This window comes from Mobula hypostoma, chromosome 17 (genome assembly GCF_963921235.1).
Source record: "Mobula hypostoma chromosome 17, sMobHyp1.1, whole genome shotgun sequence".
NCBI lineage: Eukaryota > Metazoa > Chordata > Chondrichthyes > Myliobatiformes > Myliobatidae > Mobula > Mobula hypostoma.
In genome coordinates this window covers 144,351-170,136 of record NC_086113.1, presented here as the reverse complement: position 1 = coordinate 170,136, position 25,786 = coordinate 144,351, and the positions used below count along the sequence as shown (strand labels likewise).

Genomic DNA, 25,786 nt, shown 5'->3' with positions numbered 1-25,786 from the left:
GGTCCCACCTTCCCCAGAAGAGGTCCCAATGATCCTGAAATCTGAAACGCTGCCCCCTACACCAGTTCCTCAGCCACTTGTTCATCCTCCAGAGCATCCTATTCCTACTCTCACTGGCACGTAGCACAGGTAGCAATCCTGAGATTACCACCCTTGAGGTCCTGCTTTTCAACTTCCTACCAAGCTCTCTATACTCACTCTCCAGGACCTCCTCACTCTTCCTTGCTTTGTCCTGGTAATCCTTGCATGATTTTTCTATCATGTTCTTTGTGGATGTTGACATTTCTCTGCAGTAATATCAACATATTCTGTGTATTAAAGATTGGTCAAACCCGTTCTGTGTAGAGTCAGACTCCGGAAGACTGCAGGGAGAGTATGTATAGTAGGTGGCCAGAAGAACTTGAGGATCAATGTGTATATTTTGACCTCCCCTACCACATGTTTCTATGATGTTAATGAATGGAGTGTAGCAGCAGCAATGATAATAATATGTACTGTGTCTGTAAATCGTGATTTTATGCTGGCTTTACTAATATGTTGTTTTCTTCCAGGTTTTAGGAGAGGTGGCGATCCAGGAATGCCAGAGCCCAGCCTTCTAAGGTAGACTCCTGAAATTATTATGATTAGTTGAAGGAACTTTGTTGTATGTTGCATGGTAAATAGTTTGCCTGAAGTCTTCCTTGCATTCTCTTCCAAACTCTAAATGCCAATGTTTAGGGGAAGGTGGAGATTTATTTACTAAGGGATGTTGTTGTAGAACTTTTTTTGTATCCTCTATTTCAGACAGCTTTTTGCTTCTCCAGCTATCATTTCCATTGCGGTGGAAATGTCAAATATTAGAGGGCATAGACTTAAGGTGAAAGGGGATAAGTTTAAAGGTGATGGAAGAGGCAATTTTTTTCTAAAAGAGTGCCGGTTGCCTGAAATGGGGCAGTGAGTGATAGAAGCAATTATGAAAGCAACATTTAAGTGGTATTCACACAAACACAAAAGGGGCAGGAATGCAGACTATGTAGACAGATGGGATTATCTAGATTGGCATCATGGTTTTGTAGATGTGGTGGCTGGTGCAACTATTCCTGTGCTGCACTGTTCTACAGTCCTAGTGTGCATAGAAAATTGCTCTCTAATAGCAAATCTAGGTCTTTTTGTGATTGTCAGGATGTAATGTGTGGAATGACATAGGAACCTATTCTGGGGCCTCAGCTTTCTTAAAATTTGAATTAATTTAAATCTTACATGCATCCCACTATGTGAGGGAGTAAAGATCTTTGTTATGACTCCGTCACAACTTACAGACATGTGAATTTATAAGTCTAATGGCTTTTAGAAAGAAACTGTCCTGTGGCCTGGCTTTAATGCTGCTGTACCGTTTGCTAGACGGAAGCAGCTGAAACAGTTTATGATTGGGAGGACTGGTGTCTCCAATGATCTTCCAGGCCTTCTTTACACACCTGCTGCTGTAAATGTCCTCAACGGAGGGAAGTTCACATCCACAGATGCGCTGGGCTGTCCGTACCACTCTCTGCAGTGCCCAGTGATCAAGGTTGGTGCAGTTCCTTCACCAGGCTGCTCTCAATGATGCCAACCTATCTTCATACTGTAGGTGTCACAGTATCGTAGTGGTTAGCGCAACACGATTACAGCTCAGGGTGTCGGAGTTTTGGTGTTCAATCCCAGTGTCCTCTGCAAGGAGTTTGTGGAACGTGTGGATTTTCTTTGGGTGCTCCAGTTCTCTCCCACCCCTCTCCCCACTGTCCAGAGATGTACAGGTTAATCAGTCATTGTAGACTGTCCCATGGTTAGGCTAGGGTTAAAATCAGGGGTTGCCAGGTTGCGCAGCTCAAAGGGCCGAAAGGCATTTTCTGCACTTTATCTCTAAATAAATTAAATAAATAATCCAAGACAAACAGCAAACAACAGGAATTCTGCACATGCTGGAAATTCAAGCAACACACATCAAAGTTGCTGGTGAACGCAGCAGGCCAGGCAGCATCTCTAGGAAGAGGTACAGTCGACGTTTCAGGCTGAGACCCTTCGTCAGGACTAACTGAAGGAAGAGCTAGTAAGAGATTTGAGAGGGGGAGGGGGAGATCCAAAATGATAGGAGATGACAGGAGGGGGAGGGATGGAGCCAAGAGCTGGACAGGTGATTGGCAAAGGGGATATGAGAGGATCATGGGACAGGAGGCCTGGGGAGAAAGACGGGGGGGGGGGAACCAGAGGATGGGCAAGGGGTATAGTCAGAGGGACAGAGGGAGAAAAAGGAGAGTGAGAGAAAGGATGTGTGTATAAAAATAAATAATGGATGGGGTACGAGGAGGAGGTGGGGCATTAGCGGAAGTTAGAGAAGTCAATGTTCATGCCATCAGGTTGGAGGCTACCCAGATGGAATATAAGGTGTTGTTCCTCCAACCTGAGTGTGGTACAGTAGAGGAGGCTGTGGATAGACATGTCAGAACGGGTATAGTAGAGGAGGCCTATATATTGGCGAGACCCGACGCAGACTGGGAGACCGCTTTGCTGAACACCTACGCTCTGTCCGCCAGAGAAAGCAGCATCTCCCAGTGGCCACACATTTTAATTCCACATCCCATTCCCATTCTGACATGTCTATCCACGGCCTCCTCTACTGTAAAGATGAAGCCACACTCAGGTTGGAGGAACAACACCTTATATTCCGTCTGGGTAGCCTCCAATCTGATGGCATGAACATTGACTTCTCTAACTTCCGCTAATGCCCCACCTCCCCCTCGTACCCCATCCATTATTTATCTTTATACACACATTCTTTCTGTCACTCTCCTTTTTCTCCCTCTGTCCCTCTGACTATACCCCTTGTCCATCCTCTGGTTCTTCCCCCCCCCCCCCGGCTTTCTCCCCGGGCCTCCTGTCCCATGATCCTCTCATATCCCCTTTGCCAATCACCTGTTCAGCTCTTGACTCCATCCCTCCCCCTCCTGTCTTCTCCTATCATTTTGGATCTCCCCCTCCCCTTCCCACTTTCAAATCTCTTACTAACTCTTCCTTCAGTTAGTCCTGACGAAGGGTCTCGGCCTGACTGTACCTCTTCCTAAATAATCCAAGATCTCTCATTCAGGCAACTACCAGGTAAATTTCCTCTGCACCCTCTTTATAGCTTCTACATCCTTCTGATAATGAAGTGACTAGAACTGAACACAATACTTCCAAACATGGTCTAACCAGAGTTTTATAGAGGCTCTTGAACTCAATCCCAGACTGCTGTAGACCAACACACCATGTACTTGCAACACTGTGTGTCCGACAGAGTGATCAGCAGCACTGGGGCTCCACAGGGGACTGTCTTGTCTCCCTTTCTCTTCACCATTTACACCTCAGACTTCAACTACTGCACAGAGTCTTGTCATCTTCAGAAGTTTTCGGATGACTCTGCCATAGTTGGATGCAGCAGCAAGGGAGATGAGGTTGAGTGCAGGGCTACGGTAGGAAACTTTGTCACATGGTGTGAGCAGAATTATCTGCAGCTTAATGTGAAAAAGACTAAGGAGCTGGTGGTAGACCTGAGGAGAGCTAAGGTACCGGTGACCCCTGTTTCCATCCAGGGGGTCAATGTGGACATGGTGGAGGATTACAAATACCTGGGGATACGAATTGACAATAAACTGGACTGGTCTAAGAACACTGAGGCTGTCTACAAGAAGGGTCAGAGCCGTCTCTATTTCCTGAGGAGACTGAGGTCCTTTAACATCTGCCGGACGATGCTGAGGATGTTCTACGAGTCTGTGGTGGCCAGTGCTATCATGTTTGCTGTTGTCTGCTGGGGCAGCAGACTGAGGGTAGCAGACACCAACAGAATCAACAACTCATTCGTAAGGCCAGTGATGTTGTGGGGATGGAACTGGACTCTCTCACGGTGGTGTCTGAAAAGAGGATGCTGTCTAAGTTACATGCCATCTTGGTCAATGTCTCCCATCCACTACATAATGTACTGGGTGGGCACAGGAGTACATTCAGCCAGAGACTCATTCCTCCGAGGTGCAGTACAGAGCGTCATAGGAAGTCATTCCTGCCTGTGGCCATCAAACTTTACAACTCCTCCCTTGGAGGGACAGACACCCTGAGCCGATAGGCTGATTCTGGACTTATTTCATAATTTACTGGCATAATTTACATATTACTATTTAACTATTTATGGTTCTATTACTATTTATTATTTATGGTGCAACTGTAACGAAAACCAATTTCCCCCGGGATCAATAAAGTATGACTATGAACTTGCACTGTAACTTTGAAGGATCTTTGGATGTGAACCTCAAGATTCCCCTATTCCTCCTGTTACGAACTGTAACTTTTTAGAAACAAACCAGCAGCAAGAGATTTCACACTGAGTCAGGTTTTAATGTTAAAACCACTATCTTTATTACTATCTACTTATAATTTGGTATATCAACCAAGATAACAAAAGTTAACAGTGTTATGTATATATATGTGTGTGAATATAACTCTCAAACTATTGAGCTTAGGGGAACAATGCTTAGAGTCTTGAGATGGTAAAGTAGGAAAGTTCAGTAATCCACGAAATAAATGATGGGAGAGAGATATTTGTGATCCACGTTGTAATGGAGAGAGAAGGTAAGTACGAGAATTCCACAAGTTCCACGCTGGTAAAACGTGATAATGTCACTGTAGATCTTGTCCGTCGTGACGTTCCAAATCCACATACGAATTATCACTGAAACTGACCTGTCACAGGAATATCGTCTTCCAGTGGTTACCACACAACATACCCAGGCAAGGGCTACACAAGTGGTCCCACAAGATATCCCCAAAATCCACTCCTATGGATTATACGAATTGGCAGTCACCATGTGCCGATGTTTAACCCAATCTTTTGGGCTTAAGAGAGTTCAAACCATCGCAGTGACCAGCCAGAGTCCCGGAAGCTGGTCTTCTCTTTCTGCTACCACTGAAGGTCTCTTTCTGTCTGTCTGTCTGTGTAAAAATCTGAAGCAAGCTTCTTCACCCTGTGACTGACGTCATAGTCCCACCTTACTAAGGCGCTTAAAGCGACAGTCCACAGTAAACGAAACCTGTGGGTTCATAACACTCCACACTGTTGAGAATTAGACTTAGGCCCTTTGGCCCAGTTAGTCCGTGCCAAACTGTTATTTTGCCTAATCCCGTCAGCCAGCACTTAGACCATAGCCTCTCATACCAATCTGTCAGGAAAAGGAAGGGAAATGGGTAGCCATTACAGAGTACCCCTCTGACCATTCCCTGAGGCAGGCGACCTACCAAATGGGAGCCGTAGTGACTGGGTCTCTGACATTGAGTCTGGTGCTGTGGCTCAGAAGAGAAGAGAGGTGAAGAGGACTGCTGTGGTGACAGGAGATTCCGTAGTCCGAGGAACTATGTCAAGATTCTGTGGGCGCGATTAGAGACACCCAGATGGTATGTTGCCTCCCAGGTGCCAGGGTCATGGATGTCTCGGATCAGGTCGACGGCATTCTAATGGGAGAGGGTGAGCAACCAGGAGTCTTGAGTACCTATTGGCACCAATGGCATAAGTAGGGAAGGTGAGGAGACCCTAAAGAGAGATTTTAGGAAGCTAGGTAGAAAGCTGAAAAACAGGACCTCCAAAGTAGTAATCTTGGAGTTGCTGCCCGGTCCACTTGTCAGTGAGGGCGAGAATAGGATTAGGGTTACTACAGAAAAGGTTCCTGAGAAACTAAAAGATCTGAAGTTAGTTAAGTCACCTGAACCAGATGGTATACACCCCAGGGCTCTGAAGGAGGTGGCTGAAGAGATTGCGGATGCATAAGTAGTGATCTTTCAAGAATCAATTGATTCTGGCATGATTCTGAAGGGCTGGAAAATTGCAGCTGATTTCCCTGGCCTTGTTGGCAGTTAATTGTACACCTTAGGATATGTGTTTCATAGTTTCAGTTGCAGTTTGCAATTGATACTTACTATTATCAGTCAAATGTTCGAGTAGATTTGAAATTAGCCATTCTAAATAGTAATGAGTAATAATTTTGGTTGCTGCCCAAAATGTATCCGTCCAAACCTCTCTTAAATGTTGAAGTCAAGCTCGCATGGACCACTTGTGCTGACGTCTCACGGCACTCTGAGCGAAGAAGTTTCCCCTCACATAAACTTCTCACCTTTCACCCTTAAGCCATGACCTGGTCGTAGTCCCACCTAACCTCAGTGGAAAAAGCCTGTTTGAATTTACCCTATCTATACCCATCATAATTTTGTATATCTCTATCAAATCTTATGTCAATCTTTTATGTTCTAAAGAATACAATCCTAACCTATTAATTCTTTCCTTATAACGCAGGTCCTCCAGACCTGACAAAATCCTTGTTAATTTTCTCTGGACTCTTTTAACCTTAGTTATATCTTTCTGGAGGTAAGTGACCAAATCTGCACGAATACTCCAAATTTGGCCTCACCAACATCTTATACAACGTCAACATAACATCCCACCTTCTGCATTTTGATTTATGAAGGCCAATGTGCCAAAAGCTTTCTTTATGACCTTATCTACCTGTGACACCACTTTCAACGAATTATGTACCTCTATTCCAAGATGCCTTGTTCTACCACACTCTTCAGTGCCCTGCCAGTCACTGTGTAAGACCTCCCTGGCTGGTCCTACGGAAGTGCAACAACTCGCACATGTCTGCATTAAATTCCAACTGCCATTTTTCTGCCTATTTTTCCAGCTGATACAGATCCCTCTGCAAGCCAAGATAGCCTTCCTTCCTGTCCACTACACCCCCAGTCTAAGTGTCATCTGCAGCTTTGCTGATCCATTTAACCACACTATCATCCAGATCATTGATATAGATGACAAAGAACAAAGGACTCAGCACTGATCCTTGTGGCACACCTCTAGTCATAGGCCTCCAATCAGAGAGGCAGCCCTCTACTATTACTCTTTGGCTTCTGCCACAAAGCCAATGTCTAATTCAATTTACTACCTCATCTTGAATGTCGAGCGACTGAACCTTATTGACCAGCCTCCCATGTGGGACCTTGTCAGATGCCTTACTAAAGGCCATGTAGACAACATCCACTGCCTTGCATTCATCCACTTTCCTGGTAACATCGTTGAAAAACTCTCTTGGATTGGGTAGATAGACCTACTGCATATGAAGCCTTCCTGACTATCCTTAATCCGTCTATGTCTATACAAATACTTACATACCTGATCCTTTAGAATACCTTTCAATAACTTTCCCATCACTAATGTCAGACTCACAGGCCTATAATTTCCTGGTTTCTATTTAGAGCACTTTTTAAACAGCAGAAAACATTGGCTAACCTCCAATCCTCTGGTCCTCTCCTGTCACGAAGGATGCTTTAAATATCCCTGCCAGGGCCCCGGCAATTTCTGCACTTGCCTCCCATAGGGTATGAGTGAACACCTTGTCAGGCCGTGGGGATTTATTCCCCCTGATTTGCCTCAGTAGCAAACACCTCCTCTGTAATCTGTACAGGGTCCATGAAGTTGGTGCTGCTTTGCCTCACTTCTATAGACTCTGTATTCATCTCCCAATCAACTGCAGATGCAAAGAATGCGCTTACAATCTTCCACCAAATGCTTCGGCTCCACACATGGATTACCTTTCTGGTCTGCCAGAGACCCAGTGTGGTCTTGCATATCTCTGAAATCCCTTGGGGTTCTCAATTAGGTTGTCTGCTAGGTCAACTTTATTCCTTCTAGAAATATACAAACATAGAAAAACTAAAGCACAATACAGGCCCTTCAGCCCACAATGCTATGCCATACATGTACTTCGGAAATTACGTAGGGTTACCCATAGCCCTCTATTTTTCTAAGCTCCATGTACCTATCCAGGAGTCTCTTAAAAGACCCTATCATATGCCTCCATCACCATCGCTGACAGCCCATTCCACGTACTGACCACTCTCTGCATTTTTAAAAAAAAAACTTACCCCTGACATCTCCTCTGTACCCACTTCCAAGCACCTTAAAACTGTGCCCTCTCATGATAACCATTTCAGCCCTGGGAAAAAGCCTCTGACTATCCAAATGATCAATACCTCTCATAATCTTTTACACTCTATCAGGTCACCTCTCCTCTGTTGCTTCAAGGAGAAAAGGCCAAGTTCACTCAACCTATTCTCGTAAGGCATGCTCCCCAATCCAGGCAACATCCTTGTAAATCTCTGCACCCTTTCTATGGTTTCCACATCCTTCCTGTAGTGAGGCTACCAGAATTGAGTACTCCAGGTGGGGTCTGACCAGGGTCCCAAATACTGCAACATTACCTCTTGGCTCTTGAACTCAATCCCATGGCTGATGAAGGCCAATGTACCATATGCCTTCTTAACCACAGTGTCAACCTGCGCAGCAGCTTTGAGTGTCCTGTGGACTTGGACCCCAAGATCCCTCTGACCCTCCACACTGCCAAGAGTCTTGCCATTAATGCTATATTCTGCCATCATATTTGACCAACCAAAACGAACCACCTCACACTTATCTGGGTTAAACTCCATCTGCCACTTCTCAGCCCAGTTTTGCACCCTACTGATGTCCGACTGTAACCTCTGACAGCCCTCCACACTATCCACAACACCCCCAACCTTTGTGTCATCAGCAAATTTACTAACCCATCCCTCCACTTCCTCATCCGGGTCATCTATAAAAGTCACGAAGAGAGGGGGTCCCAGAACAGATCTCTGAGGCACACCACTGGTCACCAACCTCCATGCAGAATATGACCCGTCTAAAACCACTTTTTGCCTTCTGTGGGCAAGCCAATTCTGGATCCATAAAGCAAGGTCCCCTTGGATCCTATGCCTCCTTTCTTTCTCAATAAGCCTTGCATGGGGTACCTTATCAAATGCCTTGCTGAAATCCATATACACTACATCTACTGCTCTACCTTCATCAGCGTGTTTAGTCACATCCTCAAAAAATTCAATCAGGCTCGTAAGGCATGACCTGCCTTTGACAAAGCCATGCTGACTATTCCAAATCATATTATACCTCACTAAATGTTCATAAATCCTGCCTCTCAGGATCTTTTCCATCAAATTACCGACCACTGAAGTAAGACTCACTGGTCTATAATTTCCTGGGCTATCTCTACTTTCTTTCTTGAATAAGGGAACAACATCTGCAACTCTGCAATCTTCTGGCACCTCCCCCGGCCCCATTGATGATGCAAAGATCATTGACAGAGGCTCCGTAATCTCCTCCCTCACCTTCCACAGTAGCCTGGGGTACATCTCGTCCGGTCCCGAAAACTTACCCAACTTGATGCTTTCTAAAAGCTCTAGCACCTCTTTTTTTTAATGTCTATATGTTCAAACTTTTCAATCCGCTGTAAGTCATCTCTACAATCATCAAGATCCTTTTCTGTAGTCAATACTGAAGCAAAGTATTCATTAAGTACCTCATCTATCACCTCTGGTTCCATTCACACTTTTCCACTATCACACATGATTGGTCCTATTCTCTCACGTCTTATCCTCTTGCTCTTCGCATACTTGTAGAATGTCTTGGGTTTTTCTTTAATCCTGCTGTCCAAGGCTTCCCATGGACCCTTCTGGCTCTCCTAATTTCATTCTTAATCTCCTTCCTGCTAGCCTTATAATCTTCTAAATCTCTATCATTACCTAGTTTTTTGAACCTTTCGTCAGCTCTTCTTTTCTTCTTGATTAGATTTACAATAGCCTTTGTACATCACAGTTCCTGTAGCCTACCATCCTTTCCCTGTCTCATTGGAACGTACCTATGCAGAACGGCACGCAAATATCCCCTGAACATCTGCCACATTTCTGCTGTACTTTTCCCTGAGAACATCTGTTCCCAATTTATGCTTCCAAGTTCCAGTCTGATAGCTTCATATTTCCCCTTACTCCAATTAAACACTTTACTAACTTGTCTGTTCCTATCCCTCTCCAATGCTATGGTAAAGGAGATAGAATTGTGGTCACTATCTCCAGAATACTCTCCCACTGAGAGACCTGACACCTGACTAGGTTCATTTCGCAATACCAGATCAAGAACAGCCTCTCCTTTTGTAGGCTTATCTACATATTGTATCAGGAAACCTTCCTGAACACACCTAACAAACTCCACCCCATCTAAACCCCTTGCTCTAAGGAGATTCCAATCAATATTTAAGAAATTAAAATCTCCCACCACAATAACGCTGTTATTATTACACCTTTCCAAAATTTGTCTCCCCATCTGCTCCTCAATGTCCCTGTTACTATTGGGTGGTCTTTAAAAAACACCCAGTAGAGTTATTGCTCCCTTCCTGTTCCTAACTTCTACCCACAGAGACTCAGTAGACAATCCCTCCATGACTTCCTCTCTTTCTGCAGTTGTGAGACTATCTCTGATCAGCAGTGCCATGCCCCCACCTCTTTTGCCTATCCTCCCTGTCCTTTCTGAAATATCTAAAGCCTGGCATTCTCTGTAATGGCCACAACATCATAGCTCCAAGTACTGATCCACGCACTAAGCTCATCTACTTTGTTCATGATGTTTCTTGCATTAAACTAGGTACATCTCAAACCATTGGTCTGAGCGTATCTGTGCTCTTATCACCTGCCTATTTTCCCTCTTACACTGTCTCCAAGCTTCCTCTATTTGTGAGCCAATCACCCCTTCCTCCGTCTCTTCAGTTCCGTTCCCACCCCCCAGCAATTCTAGTTTAAACTCTCCCCAGTAGCCTTAGCAACCTCCCTGCCAGGATATTGGCTCCCCCTCGGATTCAAGTGCAGCCCGTCCTTTTTGTACAGGTCATGCCTGCCCTAAAAGAGGTACCAATGATCCAGAAATCTGAATCCCTGCCCCCTGCTCCAATCCCTTAGCCACGCATTTATCCTCCACCTCACTCTATTCCTAAACTCGTCACGTAGCACAGGCAATAATCTTGAGCTGACTGCCTTTGAGGTCCTGCTTCTCAGCTTCTTTCCTAACTCCCAGTAGTCTGTTTTCAGGACCTCCTCCCTTTTCCTACCTATGTCGTTGATACCCATATGTACCATGACCTCTGGCAAACTGCAAATACAAAAATAAAGAATAATAAATAAAAAAAACAATAATTATCGAGGACATGAGATGAAGAGTCCTTGAAAATGAGTTGATAATTTGTGGGAATAGTGTGATGGGGCATGTGAAGTTCAATTAATTTATTTCCTTTGGTTCAAGAGCCCGATGGTGGAGGGGTAATAACTGTTCTTGAACCTGGTGGTGTGAGTCCTGAGGCTCCTGTACCACCTTCCTTACGTTTTGTGTAGATCTACTCAATGGGAGAGAGGACTTTACCTGTGTTGGATGGGCCATATCCACTACCTTTTGTGAGATTTTCAGTTCAAGGGCATTGGTGTTTCAGTACCAGGCTGTAACACAAACAGTCGATGTACTGTCATATAGAAGCTTGTCAAAGTTTTAGATCTCATGCTGAATCTTCGCAAATTTGTAAGGAAGTAAAGGTGCTGCAGTGCTTTCTTTGCAAGCTTTGACCAGCAGCCAGTTCGCACATCGGAAGTTTGGAGATGAGGGTACTTCAGTCAGATCCACTGCCTGAGGATAAAAGGCAAGAGTGGTTTCCTGTAGTGTAATAGAGCTTTGACCAGTTGGTATTTGGGATTAATTAGTAAGAGCAAATTAAAGGAAGGAAGCAGCAAGAGCAGTGGCTGTCGTTGGAGTAGTGATCTTAAGGCTTGAACTCTTCAAGGCTTCACTCAGAGAAAACAAAGCTCCAGTTCTTTTTCTTCTCTTCTTTATATCTGCTCAGCTTGGCAGAGATGACAGGCAGGGCAGTGAACTACTCCTCTTGCGGGATGTGGGAAGGCAGGGACACCTACAGTATCCCTGACCACTACAACTGCGTGAAATGCATCCAGCTGCAACAAACCATGTTAAGGAGTTGGAACTGGAACTGGATGAACTCTGGATCATTAGGAAGGATGAAGGGGCAATAGATAGGACATATAGAGGTAGTTACACCCAAAGAGGAAAGTCACAGTGGTCGGGTCTCTGGCACTGAGTCTTAGTGGTAACTTAGTGGTGATAGGGGATTCATTAATTAGGGGAACGGACCAGAGGTTCTGTGGGCAAGAATGAGATTCCCGGATGGTATGTTGCCTCCCAGGTGCGAGGGTCTGGGATATCTCAGATTGAGTCCACAGCATTCTTCAGTGGGAGGGCAAACAGCCAAAAGTCTTGATCCATGTAGGTATCGATGACTTGGGTAGGATGAGTGACGAGGTTCTGCATAGGGAGTTAGGTGCTAAGTTAAAGGACAGGACCTCCAGGATTGTGATAACAGGTTTGCTACCCGTGCCACATGCTAGTGAGGCTAGAACTAGGAAGATTATACAGTTTAATGCGTGGCTAAGAAGTTGGTGTAGTAGGCAGGGTATAAGATTTTTGGATCATTGGGCCCTCTTCCAGGGAGGTGAGACCTGTACAGAAGGGACAGTATCCACCTGAACTGGAGGGGGACAAATATTCTAGCGGGAAGGTTTGTTATTGTTGTACGGTAGGGTTTAAACTAGAGTTGTAGGGAGACTGCGCCTGTCTGCAAATGGAGTAGCAGCAATCTTGTGCTGCTCTCAGTTTTGTTTATCTCCCCCTAGTTTAAACTTCAAACTTAAAATTTTTATTTGCTGATTCTTGAGGGGGAACAATATGTCTATGAGGAGTGGGAAGAACTTGTCTAAACCTAGTGATAAAGGTAATGGGAAAGGAAAGATGCAAAAGGAAAGATCTGATGAAATGCTACCATGGGCTGAAGATATTGTTCGGACACTGAATTCAATTAAAGATCAAAATGGGTCAGTTAAAGACCAACTGGAAAAGAATAGTAATGAAATGAAACACAAACACAAGGAATTCTGCAGATGCTGGAAATTCAAGCAACACACATCAAAGTTGCTGGTGAACGCAGCAGGCCAGGCACCATCTGTAGGAAGAGGTACAGACGAAGGCTCTAGGAAGAAGTCCTGATGAAGGGTCTCGGCCTGAAACGTTGACTGTACCTCTTCCTAGAGATGCTGTCTGGCCTGCTGCGTTCACCAGCAACTTTGATGTGTGTAATGAAATGAAGTCATTTCTGGGAAAACTTAAAGACTTGGAAACTCAAGGTATTAGACACAAAGAGGAATTGAAGATAACTAAGCCAAAATTGTTTGAAGCTGCAACCCATTTGGAAAGATATCAAAATAAGATTATAGACCTGGAAACTAGGTCTCACCGAAGGAATATACGAATTATTGGGCTGCAAGAAGGAGCTGAAGATGGAGATTTAACTGCTTACTGATTTAAGCTTTTTCATACTTTATTTCTTACCATATTATCACAGCCGCCTGCTATAGAAAGAGCACACAGAGCTTTTACTTCGGAATTTAAAGATCCAAATAAACCGAGATCTGTTTTGGTTTGTTTTCATCATTTTAAAATTAAAGATCGAATAATGCGACAAGCAAGAAAACAGAGAGTTTTTAGGTTTAAGGAATCTGAGCTCTTTTTATGAAGATTATCCAAAGGAGGTAATGGAACAAAGATCAAGATTTGCTCTGGTAATGAAATGGGCATATGATAAGAAACTGTTTCCTTCTTTGCGTTACCCGACAAGAATTAAAGTTTTTTCTCCTAACTCTCCTCCTCGTACATTTTTTGATCCAAAAGCCGCACTGGACTTCGTTCAAACTATACCTGCCGTAGCTACCGAATGAACTATCTGAAAGGTTGTTTGATTATCTGTACATTTTTCTCATTTCGGAAAGAAGATTTATGAAGGTTTCTTGGATATTCCATTGAGAGACTAATAAAAGAAGATAAGGAGATTTGTTCATTATTGCATATTATTGGTTTATTTTGGAAAGAAGATCTATGGTTCAAGTATGACTGTTTAAATGGTTACTCAGACATTCGACTGAGAAAAGAAGATGAAGGAATTTGTTTCTTTAACCTAATATCTGGTTTGATGTTTTTTTTTGTTTCTTAATTAACTAATTGGTAGTTTTTTCCCACTAATGGGGCTTCTTTTTATATATATATATGTTTAATTACTTATGGTATTATTAATTAGTATTTTTGAAAATTTAGCTGAGTTAAATATGTTATTAACAACAGGAATTCTGCAGATGCTGGAAATTCAAGCAACATACATCAAAGTTGCTGGTGAACGCAGCAGGCCAGGCAGCATCTATAGGAAGAAGCGCAGTCGACGTTTCAGGCCGAGACCCTTCGTCAGGACTAACTGAAGGAAGAGTGAGTAAGGGATTTGAAAGCTGGAGGGGGAGGGGGAGATGCAAAATGATAGGAGAAGACAGGAGGGGGAGGGATGGAGCCGAGAGCTGGACAGGTGATAGGCAGAAGGGGATACGAGAGGATCATGGGACAGGAGGTCCGGGAAGAAAGACGGGGGGGGGGTGACCCAGAGGATGGGCAAGAGGTATATTCAGAGGGACAGAGGGAGAAAAAGGCTCCTTTTTCTCCCTCTGTCCCTCTGAATATACCTCTTGCCCATCCTCTGGGTCACCCCCCCCCCCGTCTTTCTTCCCGGACCTCCTGTCCCATGATCCTCTCGTATCCCCTTCTGCCTATCACCTGTCCAGCTCTCGGCTCCATCCCTCCCCCTCCTGTCTTCTCCTATCATTTTGCATCTCCCCCTCCCCCTCCAGCTTTCAAATCCCTTACTCACTCTTCCTTCAGTTAGTCCTGACGAAGGGTCTCGGCCTGAAACGTCGACTGCGCTTCTTCCTATAGATGCTGCCTGGCCTGCTGCGTTCACCAGCAACTTTGATAAATATGTTATTAACTTTTTTTCTGCTTTATTATAGTGTCTTATAACCGATTCAATGTTCAGGGATTTAATGTTAAACTTAAAAATGGTGCTGATTTTTCTTTTTAAGAGATAACATTATTTTGGTTCTTTCTTGCTTAATAGATGCTGGAATGTAAATACTTTCCTTTGTTGAGGCTTTATTGTTTTTCTTACAAGGTCACTCGGGTTTTTTTTTACTAACTAGGAGGGAAAGTAAATCCTTAAAAAAGTTTTTTTTCCCCTGTACAGACAGAGCGGTCTCTGGCTTCGTATTCCATCATAGCTTGCTTGCCTTTTTTTTGGGCTTTCGGGGAGGTGGGTAGGGTTAGAGTTAGGAGTTTTTTCCCATTGGGTGGTTCCGGAGCATGCGTGTTTTCTATGTGGTTGTATTCTTCATCCCCACCATTTTTGATCATCCCGTATTGGTATGTGCTCTGCGCATGTATAAAGTAGAATAAAATTATAGTATGGTACTTAAACAGATTAATGTAATAAGTTGGAATGTACGTGGTTGGAATCATCCTATCAAACGAAAAAAGACTTTTAAAATTATTAACTGATTCCAACCTGATGTAATTTTTGCTCAGGAGACACATATCAGGGCGGGAGATCAAAATAGATTTTTTGGACGGTGGAGAGGTTTGCAGTTCCACTCTACTTCTCAGAGTGAAACTAAAGGTGTGTACATCTTTATTAAATCCAATATAATATTCAAGAAGATATTGAGTCAGATTGTAATGGTAGATTTTTAATTGGTAAAAGAGTGATCTGTAACAGAAAAGTTGTTTTGGTCAATTTGTATGGTCCTAACTTAGATGATCCTTTTTTTAAAAAGGTATTTGCTTTACTGCCTGATTTAAACGAATATATGTTGATAATGGGCAGGGATTTTGACTGTTGTTTAAATCCTGTGATTGACAAGAGCTCAACCAGTCAGTGACTTCCAAATCGCTCCGTGTCACTTATTAACTCCTTTTTGATCGACTTTGGATTGATCGAATTATGGAGGTATCTGCACCCCGATAACAGAGAATTTTTTTTTTCATGTTTATAAAAAATATTCGAGGATTGATTATATTATAATCAATCCCTGCTTCTTGCCTAGTGTTAAAAATTGTGAATATGACGCTATTGCTATATCTGATCATGCGCCTCTGAGTTTGTCTTTTGAATTTGATGATGTCATTCTTATCCGCCCACCATGGCGCATGTCTCAGACATTATTGCAAAACTCTGACTTTGTCAGTTTCATTGAAACCCAGATAGAAGAATTTTTTCTTTTTAATGATATAGGGAATATGTCTAAATTAATTACATGGGATACATTTAAAGTATTTTTACGTGGTCAGATCATTTCTTATTCCGCTAAGCTTAAAAAACAGACTAAAGCAGAATTAGGTAAGATTTCAAAACAAATTAAAGACTTAGATAATATTTATGCAATTTCCCCTAATATTGATTTATTCAAACAAAGGGTGGAACTTCAATCACAATATAACCTATTCTTAGCTCATCCCATTGAAGGCTATTTGCTTAAGTTAAAGAGCCAATTTTATATGTTTGGAGATAAAAATAACAAATTGCTCGCATCTCAATTAAAAATGGCTAGAGCCAAAAGGCGAATTTTGAAAATTCGTAGGAAAGATGGTACCTTGGCTTGGGAATATGAAGAAATTAATAAGATTTTTCAAGATTTTTATACTGAACTTTATAAATCTCAATGTCCGGTAGATTCTTCTGAAAGGAATGCTGTCTTATGAAAGATTGCTTTTCCTAAAATTTCTGTTGAGGATCAAAAAACTGATGCCCAAATTACTGAAGCCGAAATTCATAAAGCTGTTTTTTCAATGCAATCTGGTAAGGCCCCTGGACTTGATGGCTATCCTGTAGAATTTTATAAAAAATTTGGAAAATTGCTTTCTCCATATATGTTGGAAATATTTAAGGATTCTTTTGTGAAAGGTGATTTACCCTCTACTTTTATGAGGCTTCTCTTTCTTTAATTCTTAAAAAGGATAAAGATCCTACTGACTGTGCCTCATATAGATCTATTTCATTATTGAATGTTGATGCTAAGATTCTGTCAAAGATAACAGCCAATCGGTTGGAGAATGTTTTGGGTAAAATTATTTTTAAAGATCAAACAGGCTTTATAAAGGTTCGTTATTCTTTTTCAAATGTTCGGAGACTATTTAACATTATATACAGGTTTCCCCCGCCATCTGAAGGTAGAGCGTTCCTATGAAACTGTTCATAAGCCGGAAGGTCGTAAAACGAAGAAGCAATTACCATTTATTTATATGGGAAAAATTTGTGAGCGTTCACAGACCCAAAAATAACCTACCAAATCATGCCAAATAACACATAAAACCTAAAATAACAGTAACATACAGTAAAAGCAGGATTGATATGATAAATACACAGCCAATATAAAATAGAAATACTTCATCTACAACCATTGCCTGCACTGTTCTCTGTAGCGAAAATCTCACGCAAGCGCTCTTGGCAAAAACACGGCGCAAATGCTCTCCAGTAACCTTTAAGCTATGAAGCTGCCAAATCATACCAAATAACACACAAAAATACACAGCCTATATAAAGTAGAAATAATGTATGTACAGTGTAGTATCACTTACGGGAATCGGGAATACATCAAGCACACTGATGATGGTGTGTTAGGCTGAGTCGTCGGACGTTGGGGTGGTGCAGTGGCCCCCACCCTCTGGGCCGCCGACCGATACTGAACTGCGGAGAATGCAGTGGTAGCCGGGACGCACCCAGCACATCTTTAAGAAAAAAGCCGAAATAAACAAGCTAATTAATTACGTGTTGGGCGGCACCTAATTAATTTGCTTGTTTATTTTGGCTTTTTTTCTTAAAGATGTGCTGGGTACCTCCTGGCTACCACCGCATTCTCCGCGAATCGTTATCTGTCCGCGGCCCGGGGATTGGGGTGGTGGGACACTGGGGTGTCATCTCGTTGTCTGTTTCCATCGGGGCAGGCAGGTCATCTTCTTCTATCTCTGCCTGCCTCGATGTCGAAGGTCGAGGTTCATCATCTGCTGAAGGCTTGCTTGACTGCTAGCCTCACGCATTTTTCTATCATACAGTTCTTTGTAAGCACTCAAACCATCTTGCAAATATGCCCTAAACTTTCGTACCCTTTCAAAATTAAAGTCGTACTTTATCATTGCAGTGAAAATCTCACGTAGATGCTTCACGTTCAGTTCCTGGATGACTTCACTTTCGGTCCGTTTGCTACTGCATTCGGTTTCAATTGTTATCCTTTCCTCTTTCAGTTGCATCAGCCCTTCATCTATCAGTTCTTGGTCATGGGATGCCAAAACCTCTTCAACATCATCTTTGTCACCTTCCACAAGCCAAACTCGTGTTGTCCTTACTTCGTTCATCACGATCGAAACGCTTAATTATGTCTAGTTTTACGCTATGTGTAACACCCTTACGAGCTCTTTTAGGCTTTTCCGATACCTTAGAACTCATCTTGCTAACAGGCACGTGTTTAAGTAATGCCGGCAAGAATGCAGTTCCGAATCCGGGGCACAGCGACTGCTCAGGCGCGCGCTGCTTTTTATCGCGCACTGCTTTTTTTGCGTGCTGCCTTTTTCTGTAACAGTGAAAACACCTTCTGTTAGCGAATATAGGGAACTAATGTAGGTCTTTCGTAACAGTGAGGTTTCGAAAAGCAGGGGACACCTGTATTCGTCTTTTAAAACTTCACAATGCATTGTCTCTTTGGATGCTGAAAAAGCGTTCGATTGAGTCGAATGGAAATATTTATTTAAAAACGCAAACACGAGGAATTCTGCAGATGCTGGAAATTCAAGCAATACACATCAAAGTTGCTGGTGAACGCAGCAGGCCAGGCAGCATCTCTAGGAAGAGGTACAGTCGATGTTTCGGGCCGAGACCCTTCGTCAGGACTAACTGAAAGAAGAACTAGTAAGAGATTTGAAAGTGGGAGGGGGAGATCCAAAATGATAGGAGAAGACAGGAGGGGGAGGGATGGAGCCAAGAGCTGGACAGTTGATTGGCAAAAGGGATATGAGAGGATCATGGGACAGGAGGCCTAGGGAGAAAGAAAAGGGGGAAGGGGAGAAACCAGAGGGTGGGCAAGGGGTATAGTCAGGGACAGAGGGAGAAAAAGAGAGAGAAAAAGAATGTGTGTATATAAATAAATACGGATGGGGTACAAGGGGGAGGTGGGGCATTAGTGGAAGTTTGAGAAATCAATGTTCATGCCATCAGGTTGGAGGCTACCCTGACGGAATGTAAGGTGTTGTTCCTCCAACCTGATGGCATGAAAATTGACTTCTCAAACTTCTACTAATGCCCCACCTCCCCACCAGGGAATCGTGGAGGGACTACCACCCCACCAGCCTCCGGATCCAACACATTATCCTCCGCAACTTCCACCACCTTCAACAGGACCCCACCACTAAGCACACCTTTCCCTCTCCGCCTCTCTTCGCCTTCCGCAGGGATCGGTCCCTCTGCGACTCCCTGGTCCACACGTCCCTCCCCACGGATCTCCCACCTGGCACTTATCCCTGTAAGTGCAAGTGCTACACCTGTCCCTACACCTCCTCCCTTGCCACTATTCAGGGCCCCAAACAGTACTTCCAAGTGAGGCAACACTTCACTTGTGAGCCTGTTGGGGTCATCTATTGCATCCGGTGCTCCCGGTGCGGCCTCCTCTACATCGGCGAAACCTGACACAGATTGGGGGACCGCTTCATCGAGCACCTCTGCTCCGTCCGCCACAACAGATAGGATCTCCCAGTAGCCACCCACTTCAACTCTGCTTCCCACTCCCATTCAGATATGTCCATACATGGCCTCCTCTACTGCCATGATGAGGCTAAACTCAGGTTGGAGGAGCAACACCTCATATACCATTTAGGTAGTCTCCAGCCCCTTGGTATGAACATAGAATTCTCCAACTTCTGGTAATTCCCTCCCCCTCCCTTCCTCTATCCCTATGTCACTCTGCCCCCTCCCCCAGCTGCCTACCTCCTCCCTCATGGTTCAGCCTCCTTCCACTACCCATTGTGTTTTCCCCTATTCCTTCTTCACCTTTCCTGCTTATCACCTCCCTGCTTCCCCTCCCCCTCCCCTTTATCTTTCCCCTTACTGGTTTTACACCTGGAACCCACCAGCCTTCTCCTTCCCACCCTCCCCCCACCTTCCTTATAGGGCCTCTGCCCCTTCCCCCTACAGTCCTGACGAAGGGTGCCGGCCCAAAACGTCGACCGATCTTTTCTACGGATGCTGCCCGACCTGCTGAGTTCCTCCAGCGTGTTGTGAGTGTTGCTTTGACCCCAGCACCCCAGCATCTGCAGAGTATTTTGTGTCTGAGAGGTGACTTGATAGATAAGTACAAGATGATATAGTACAAGAGGTATAGATAGAGTGAACCGAGAGGCTTTCCCCCCAGGTGGCAATGGCTAATATGAGAGGACATACTTTCAGTCAGTCACCTTAAATGTATGGGGGGGGGGGTGATGTCAGAGATAAGTTCTTTACAAAGAGAGTGGTGGATGCTTGTAACGCCCTGCCAGAGTTGAGGGCATTTAAGAAACTTTCAGGCACAGATAGTGGATGAAAGAAAAATAAAGGGTTATGTAGGAGGAAACTGTTAGATTGATCATAGAGTAGGTTAAAAGCTTGGCACAATATCATGAGCCAAAGGGTCTATATTATGCTATAATATTCTATGCTTATTTCTCATTCTTCTTTCCATTTTGCTATTTTTTCTGACTCACAATGCCAAATCATGCAATGATTAATGACATGATCAGTACCAGTCATTATAAATCTGTCTGCCATATTATGTAGGCTAAAAGGTGGAGATCTAGCTACTTATTTTACTTGTGTCTATTTGGGTAATATATTTTGAATGAACCAAATAGAATCCTGTAAATTAATTAAGTAGAAATTGGGAGAGCACAGCAGTTCTAATCGAGGAGTCAGCAGTGGAAAGGGTGAGCAGCTTCAAGTTCCTGGGTGTCAGCATCTATGAGGATCTATCCTAGGCCCACCATGTTGATGGAATTTTGAAAAAGGCACATATGTAAGTAAATTTCATTAGGAGTTTGAGGAGATTTAGTATGTCACCAAAGACTCTAGCATATTTCTATGGTTGTACTGTGGAGAGCGTTCTGTCTGGTGGCATCACTGTCTGGTTGGTGGTGCCAAACAACCAATTCCATCATTGGCACTAGCCTTCCCATCATCGAGGGCATTTTCAAAAGCTGATGCCTCAAGAAGGTAGTGTCCATCATGAAAGACCCTCGCCACCCAGAACATGCCTTCTTTTCATTATTACCATCAAAAAGCTGGTACAGGAGCCCAAAGACATATACTCAATGTTTTACAAACAGCTTCTTCCTCTCTGCCATCAGATTTCCGAACAGTCCATGAACACTGCCTCTTTTTCTCTCATTTTGCACGATTTATTTTTTTAATATATTATTGTGTTATAGTAATTTTTGTGTATTTCACTGTAATGCTGCTGCAAAACAATAAATTTCATGACGAAGGGTCTCGGCCTGAAACGTCGACTGTACCTCTTCCTAGAGATGCTGCCTGACCTGCTGCGTTCACCAGCATCTTTGATGTGTGTTGCTTGAATTTCCAGCATCTGCAGAATTCCTGTTGTTTGCGTTTTTAAATTTCATGAAGATATGTCAGCGATAATAAACCTGATTCTGGTTGATTTTCTATTTATAGTTTGCTGTGGGGATGAAGAGAACAGAAGATCTTACATTTCAACTGGAAACGCCATTTGAGAGGAAAGTTGGAAAGCCTAGATCACTACTATAGATGGTTTCACTGTAACACATCTACAACGCAAGAATTTCCAGAGGAAACCAGCACACTGTATTGTATTTCTGTAAAAGCAAAACTGTACTTGAGCTCTGTGTAGAATTAAAACTTAATAGAAGAGAAAGAAAACCAAAAAAAAATTAAAATAACAATGATTTGTGCAGTGAATCTGTCGGGTGCCTTAGTAAGCACTTTAAAATGAGAAACTTCTGCAAAATGTACTTGGGTGCATCATCTGTTATCTAAGCTTTTAAGATAACAGCTGTAATTAAAGTGTTCAAAGTATTAGGTAAGCTTTATTTGAAACCGTTATCTTGAAGTTCGAGATGCATAAGGTAAATTTTGCTTTGGATTTGACATTTGTAATGAAGGTATGGATTAGAAATCTATCAATGAAAATAGAATTTTCCAGCAGTAAATTAACTTTTCATATGAAGTTGATTAAACAAAAAGACAGTTGTACTCTGAATAAAATGTGCTCTTTGCCTTTCTTGGTATTATGTAATATTTTACACTTAATTGTGAATCTTAGCTTTTCAGGTACCACTTTTTTGGCACTTTATGGAGGAGCAGGAATTGCATTTAATGTTCAAAAGTAGTCACACATGCTGTTTTAATGACTTCAGTGCTGTGTGCCTGGTACTATTTAGTTTTAAATCAAGCCAACTTTTAGTTTTTGGAAATTCCAAAATATTTGAATATTGTTTATTTTCTTGAGGGTTAATATTGACTGTATAAAATATAATTGACACATGCAAAAGTGACATGGAATGGTTCCAATAAAACCTACTTTCATGACTTGCAAAAAATGTCATCAATATGTTGAATAGAGTGGGAATTACATAGATTAGATGCATTATTTTTTGGGGATTGTGGTGCTCGACAAGTTCTCAGAAATACTGTTAAATAGCTCTAATGTATGACATACTATTATCCTAATTTTAGCCAGTGTAGTTTCTGGTAGTTAAATGTGTTTTTTCCCCATGGATTTTACTATTAAGTTGCTTTCACTTTTTCAAAAAAAAGTTTTGTGTTTCCTGAAACCAGCAAGGGATTTTTAGGGTTGTCTTAAATAACAATAAAACATAGTGGATAGGAATATCTTAGCTGAATGGATGGTATTAGGGTTAATTTTGATCTCAAAATTACAGCTGTTTCATGGTGGATAGATACAGTCCACAATACTGCTAACATTTATACTGACACAGTACTGCATTGGTTTACCGTCAGAAAAGCAACATTTGGTTTGTCCTGTGACGTTATTATATTTGAAAGATTTTTTTCCATGAGCTACTTATCAATCATTATCTTTTGAGGGCTTCATCCTGTTCAGATATTAATCAAACTTTTAAAGACAACCACTGGCATTAAAAGCCCAATGACTATTTCTAAAAGGCCTTTTAATCATACCTCTAAAAGAGAATATTTGTAGTACGTTATAAATTAGAACAATACTTCAATTTTCATGCACTTGGGTCCAGTGTGGACAGCTAAACATGTGCTGCAAGATGGAATAAAAAGTATTCCCAGTAGTGAAGATGCCTTCCTGCACAAGAAAAACTCTCACTTCCCATAGTAACTTGGGGTATATCACATTCAGCCACTAGGACAGATCTAATGTTTTTCACAAGTTCCAGCACATCAGTGTTATGAAAAAGGATATATTCCAGCATATGCTGTCCTCACATTGATTAAGATTCCTCTCACTGGTGAATACTGAAACAAGTATTCTTTAAAGGCCTCTGAACCTCTAACTTTGGGCACATATGTCCTCTTTTATCCCTGATTGGGCCTACTTTCACTCTAAAGTCGTCATCCTGTTTTTCACATATGTGTAGAATACCTTGGGGTTTTGCTTAATCTTTAAGGAAAGGCCTTCTCATGTTCCCTGATAACCCTCTCAAGATCCCTGTCTGATCTTTGCATCCTAAACTTTAAGTATGCTTTCTTTCTCTTGACTAGATGTTCAAAGAGAGAGAGAAAAAGAATTCCGGAGCATTAGGCACTAATAATACATGACATAGTCATCACAGTAGTAAGAAATTGAAAAGAGGAGGCAGTGATACGTAAAATAATGTGGAGTTTGGGGCTTGCATTTTGTTTTGATGAAGGACAAAGAATATTGCAGTGAGTGAAGTTACAAAACTAATTTCTGGATGGCCTGAGATGGGCAAAATAATAGTAAAAGATGATCTCTATGAAGGAGCAAATAGTGGACCAGATGAGTGAACCATACCATGGAACCATAGAAACTACAGCACAGAAACAGGCCCTTTGGCCCTTCTTGGCTGTGCCGAAGCATTTTCTGCCTAGTCCCACTGACCTGCACACGGACCATATCCCTCCATACACCTCCCATCCATGTATCTGTCCAATTTATTCTTAAATGTTAAAAAAGAACCCGCATTTACCACCTCGTCTGGCAGCTCATTCCATACTCCCACCACTCTCTGCGTGAAGAAGCCCCCCTTAATATTCCCTTTAAACTTTTCCCCCCTCACCCTTAACCCATGTCCTCTGGTTTTTTTCTCCCCTTGCCTCAGTGGAAAAAGCCTGCTTGCATTCACTCTATCTATACCCATCATAATTTTATATACCTCTTATCAAATCTCCCCTCATTCTTCTACGCTCCGGGGAATAAAGTCCTAACCTATTCAACCTTTCTCTGTAACTGAGTTTCTCAAGTCCCGGCCACATCCTTGTAAACCTTCTCTGCACTCTTTCAACCTTATTTATATCCTTCCTGTAATTTGGTGACCAAAACTGAACACAATACTCCAGATTCGGCCTCACCAATGCCTCATACAACCTCATCATAACATTCCAGCTCTTGTACTCAATACTTTGATTAATAAAGGCCAATGTACCAAAAGCTCTCTTTACGACCCTATCTACCTGTGACGACACTTTCAGGGAATTTTGTATCTGTATTCCCAGATCCCTCTGTTCCACTACACTCCTCAGTGCCTTACCATAAACCCTGTATCTTCTACATTGGTTTGTCCTTCCAACGTGCAGTACCTCACACTTGTCAGTATTAAACTCCATATGCCATTTTTCAGCCCATTTTTCCAGCTGGTCCAAGTCCCTGTGCAGGCTCTGAAAACCTTCCTCACTGTCTACTACACCTCCAAGCTTTGTATCATCAGCAAACTTGCTGATCCAATTAACCACATTATCATCCAGATCATTGATATACATGACAAATAACAATGGACCCAGCACTGATCCCTGTGGCACACCACTAGTCACAGGCCTCCACTCAGAGAAGCAGTTCTGTACCACCACTCTTTGGCTTCTTCCATCGAGCCAATGTCTAATCCAATTTACCACCTCTCCGTGTATACCTAGCAACTGAATTTTCCTAACTAACCTCCCATGCGGGACCTTGTCAAAGGCCTTACTGAAGTCCATGTGGACAATATCCACTGCCTTTCCTTCATCCACTTTCCTGATAACCTCCTCGAAAAACTCCAACAGATTGGTCAAACGTGACCTACCACGCACAAAGCCATGTTGACTCTCCCTAATAAGCCCCTGTCTATCCAAATGCTTGTAGATTCTGTCTCTTAGTACTCCCTCCAATAACTTACCTACTACTGACGTTGAACTCACCAGCCTACAATTTCCCGGATTACTTTTCGATCCTTTTTTAAACAACGGAACAACATGAGCCACTCTCCAATCCTCCGGCACTTCACCCGTAGACAGCGACATTTTAAATATTTCTGCCAGGGTCCCTGCAATTTCAACACTAGTCTCCTTCAAGGTCCAAGGGAACACTCTGTCAGTTCCCGGGGATTTATCCACTTTAATTTTCCTCAAGACAGCAAGCACCTCCTCCTTTTCAATCTGTATAGTTTCCATGGTCTCACTACTTGATTCCCTCAATTCCATAGATTTCATGCCAGCTTCCTTAGTAAATACAGACGCAAAAAACCTATTTAAAATCTCCCCCATTTCCCTTGGTTCCGCACAAAGCCGACCACTGATCTTCAAGAGGACCAATTTTATCCCTTACAATCCTTTTGCTCTTAATATACTTGTAAAAGTATATTACAAAAGTATATTATACGAACTTGAAAAGAGTACTGAGGTTACTGGAATAAATGGATTGAATATATAACCCC

The 25,786-nt window shown here is 42.7% G+C and overlaps 1 protein-coding gene across 1 annotated transcript in view; it reads left to right on the top strand.

Moving 5' to 3' along the window:
• Positions 1 to 22,146, top strand: part of tomm7 (translocase of outer mitochondrial membrane 7 homolog (yeast)) — a 33,821-nt gene extending 11,675 nt beyond the window's left edge. The window contains exons 2-3 of the mRNA XM_063069399.1: positions 552 to 600; positions 21,561 to 22,146. Coding sequence (XP_062925469.1) covers positions 552 to 600; positions 21,561 to 21,576 — 65 coding nt within the window. The 3' untranslated portion in view covers positions 21,577 to 22,146. The remainder of the gene's footprint in view (positions 1 to 551; positions 601 to 21,560) is intronic.
• Positions 22,147 to 25,786: the final 3,640 nt, after the last annotated feature.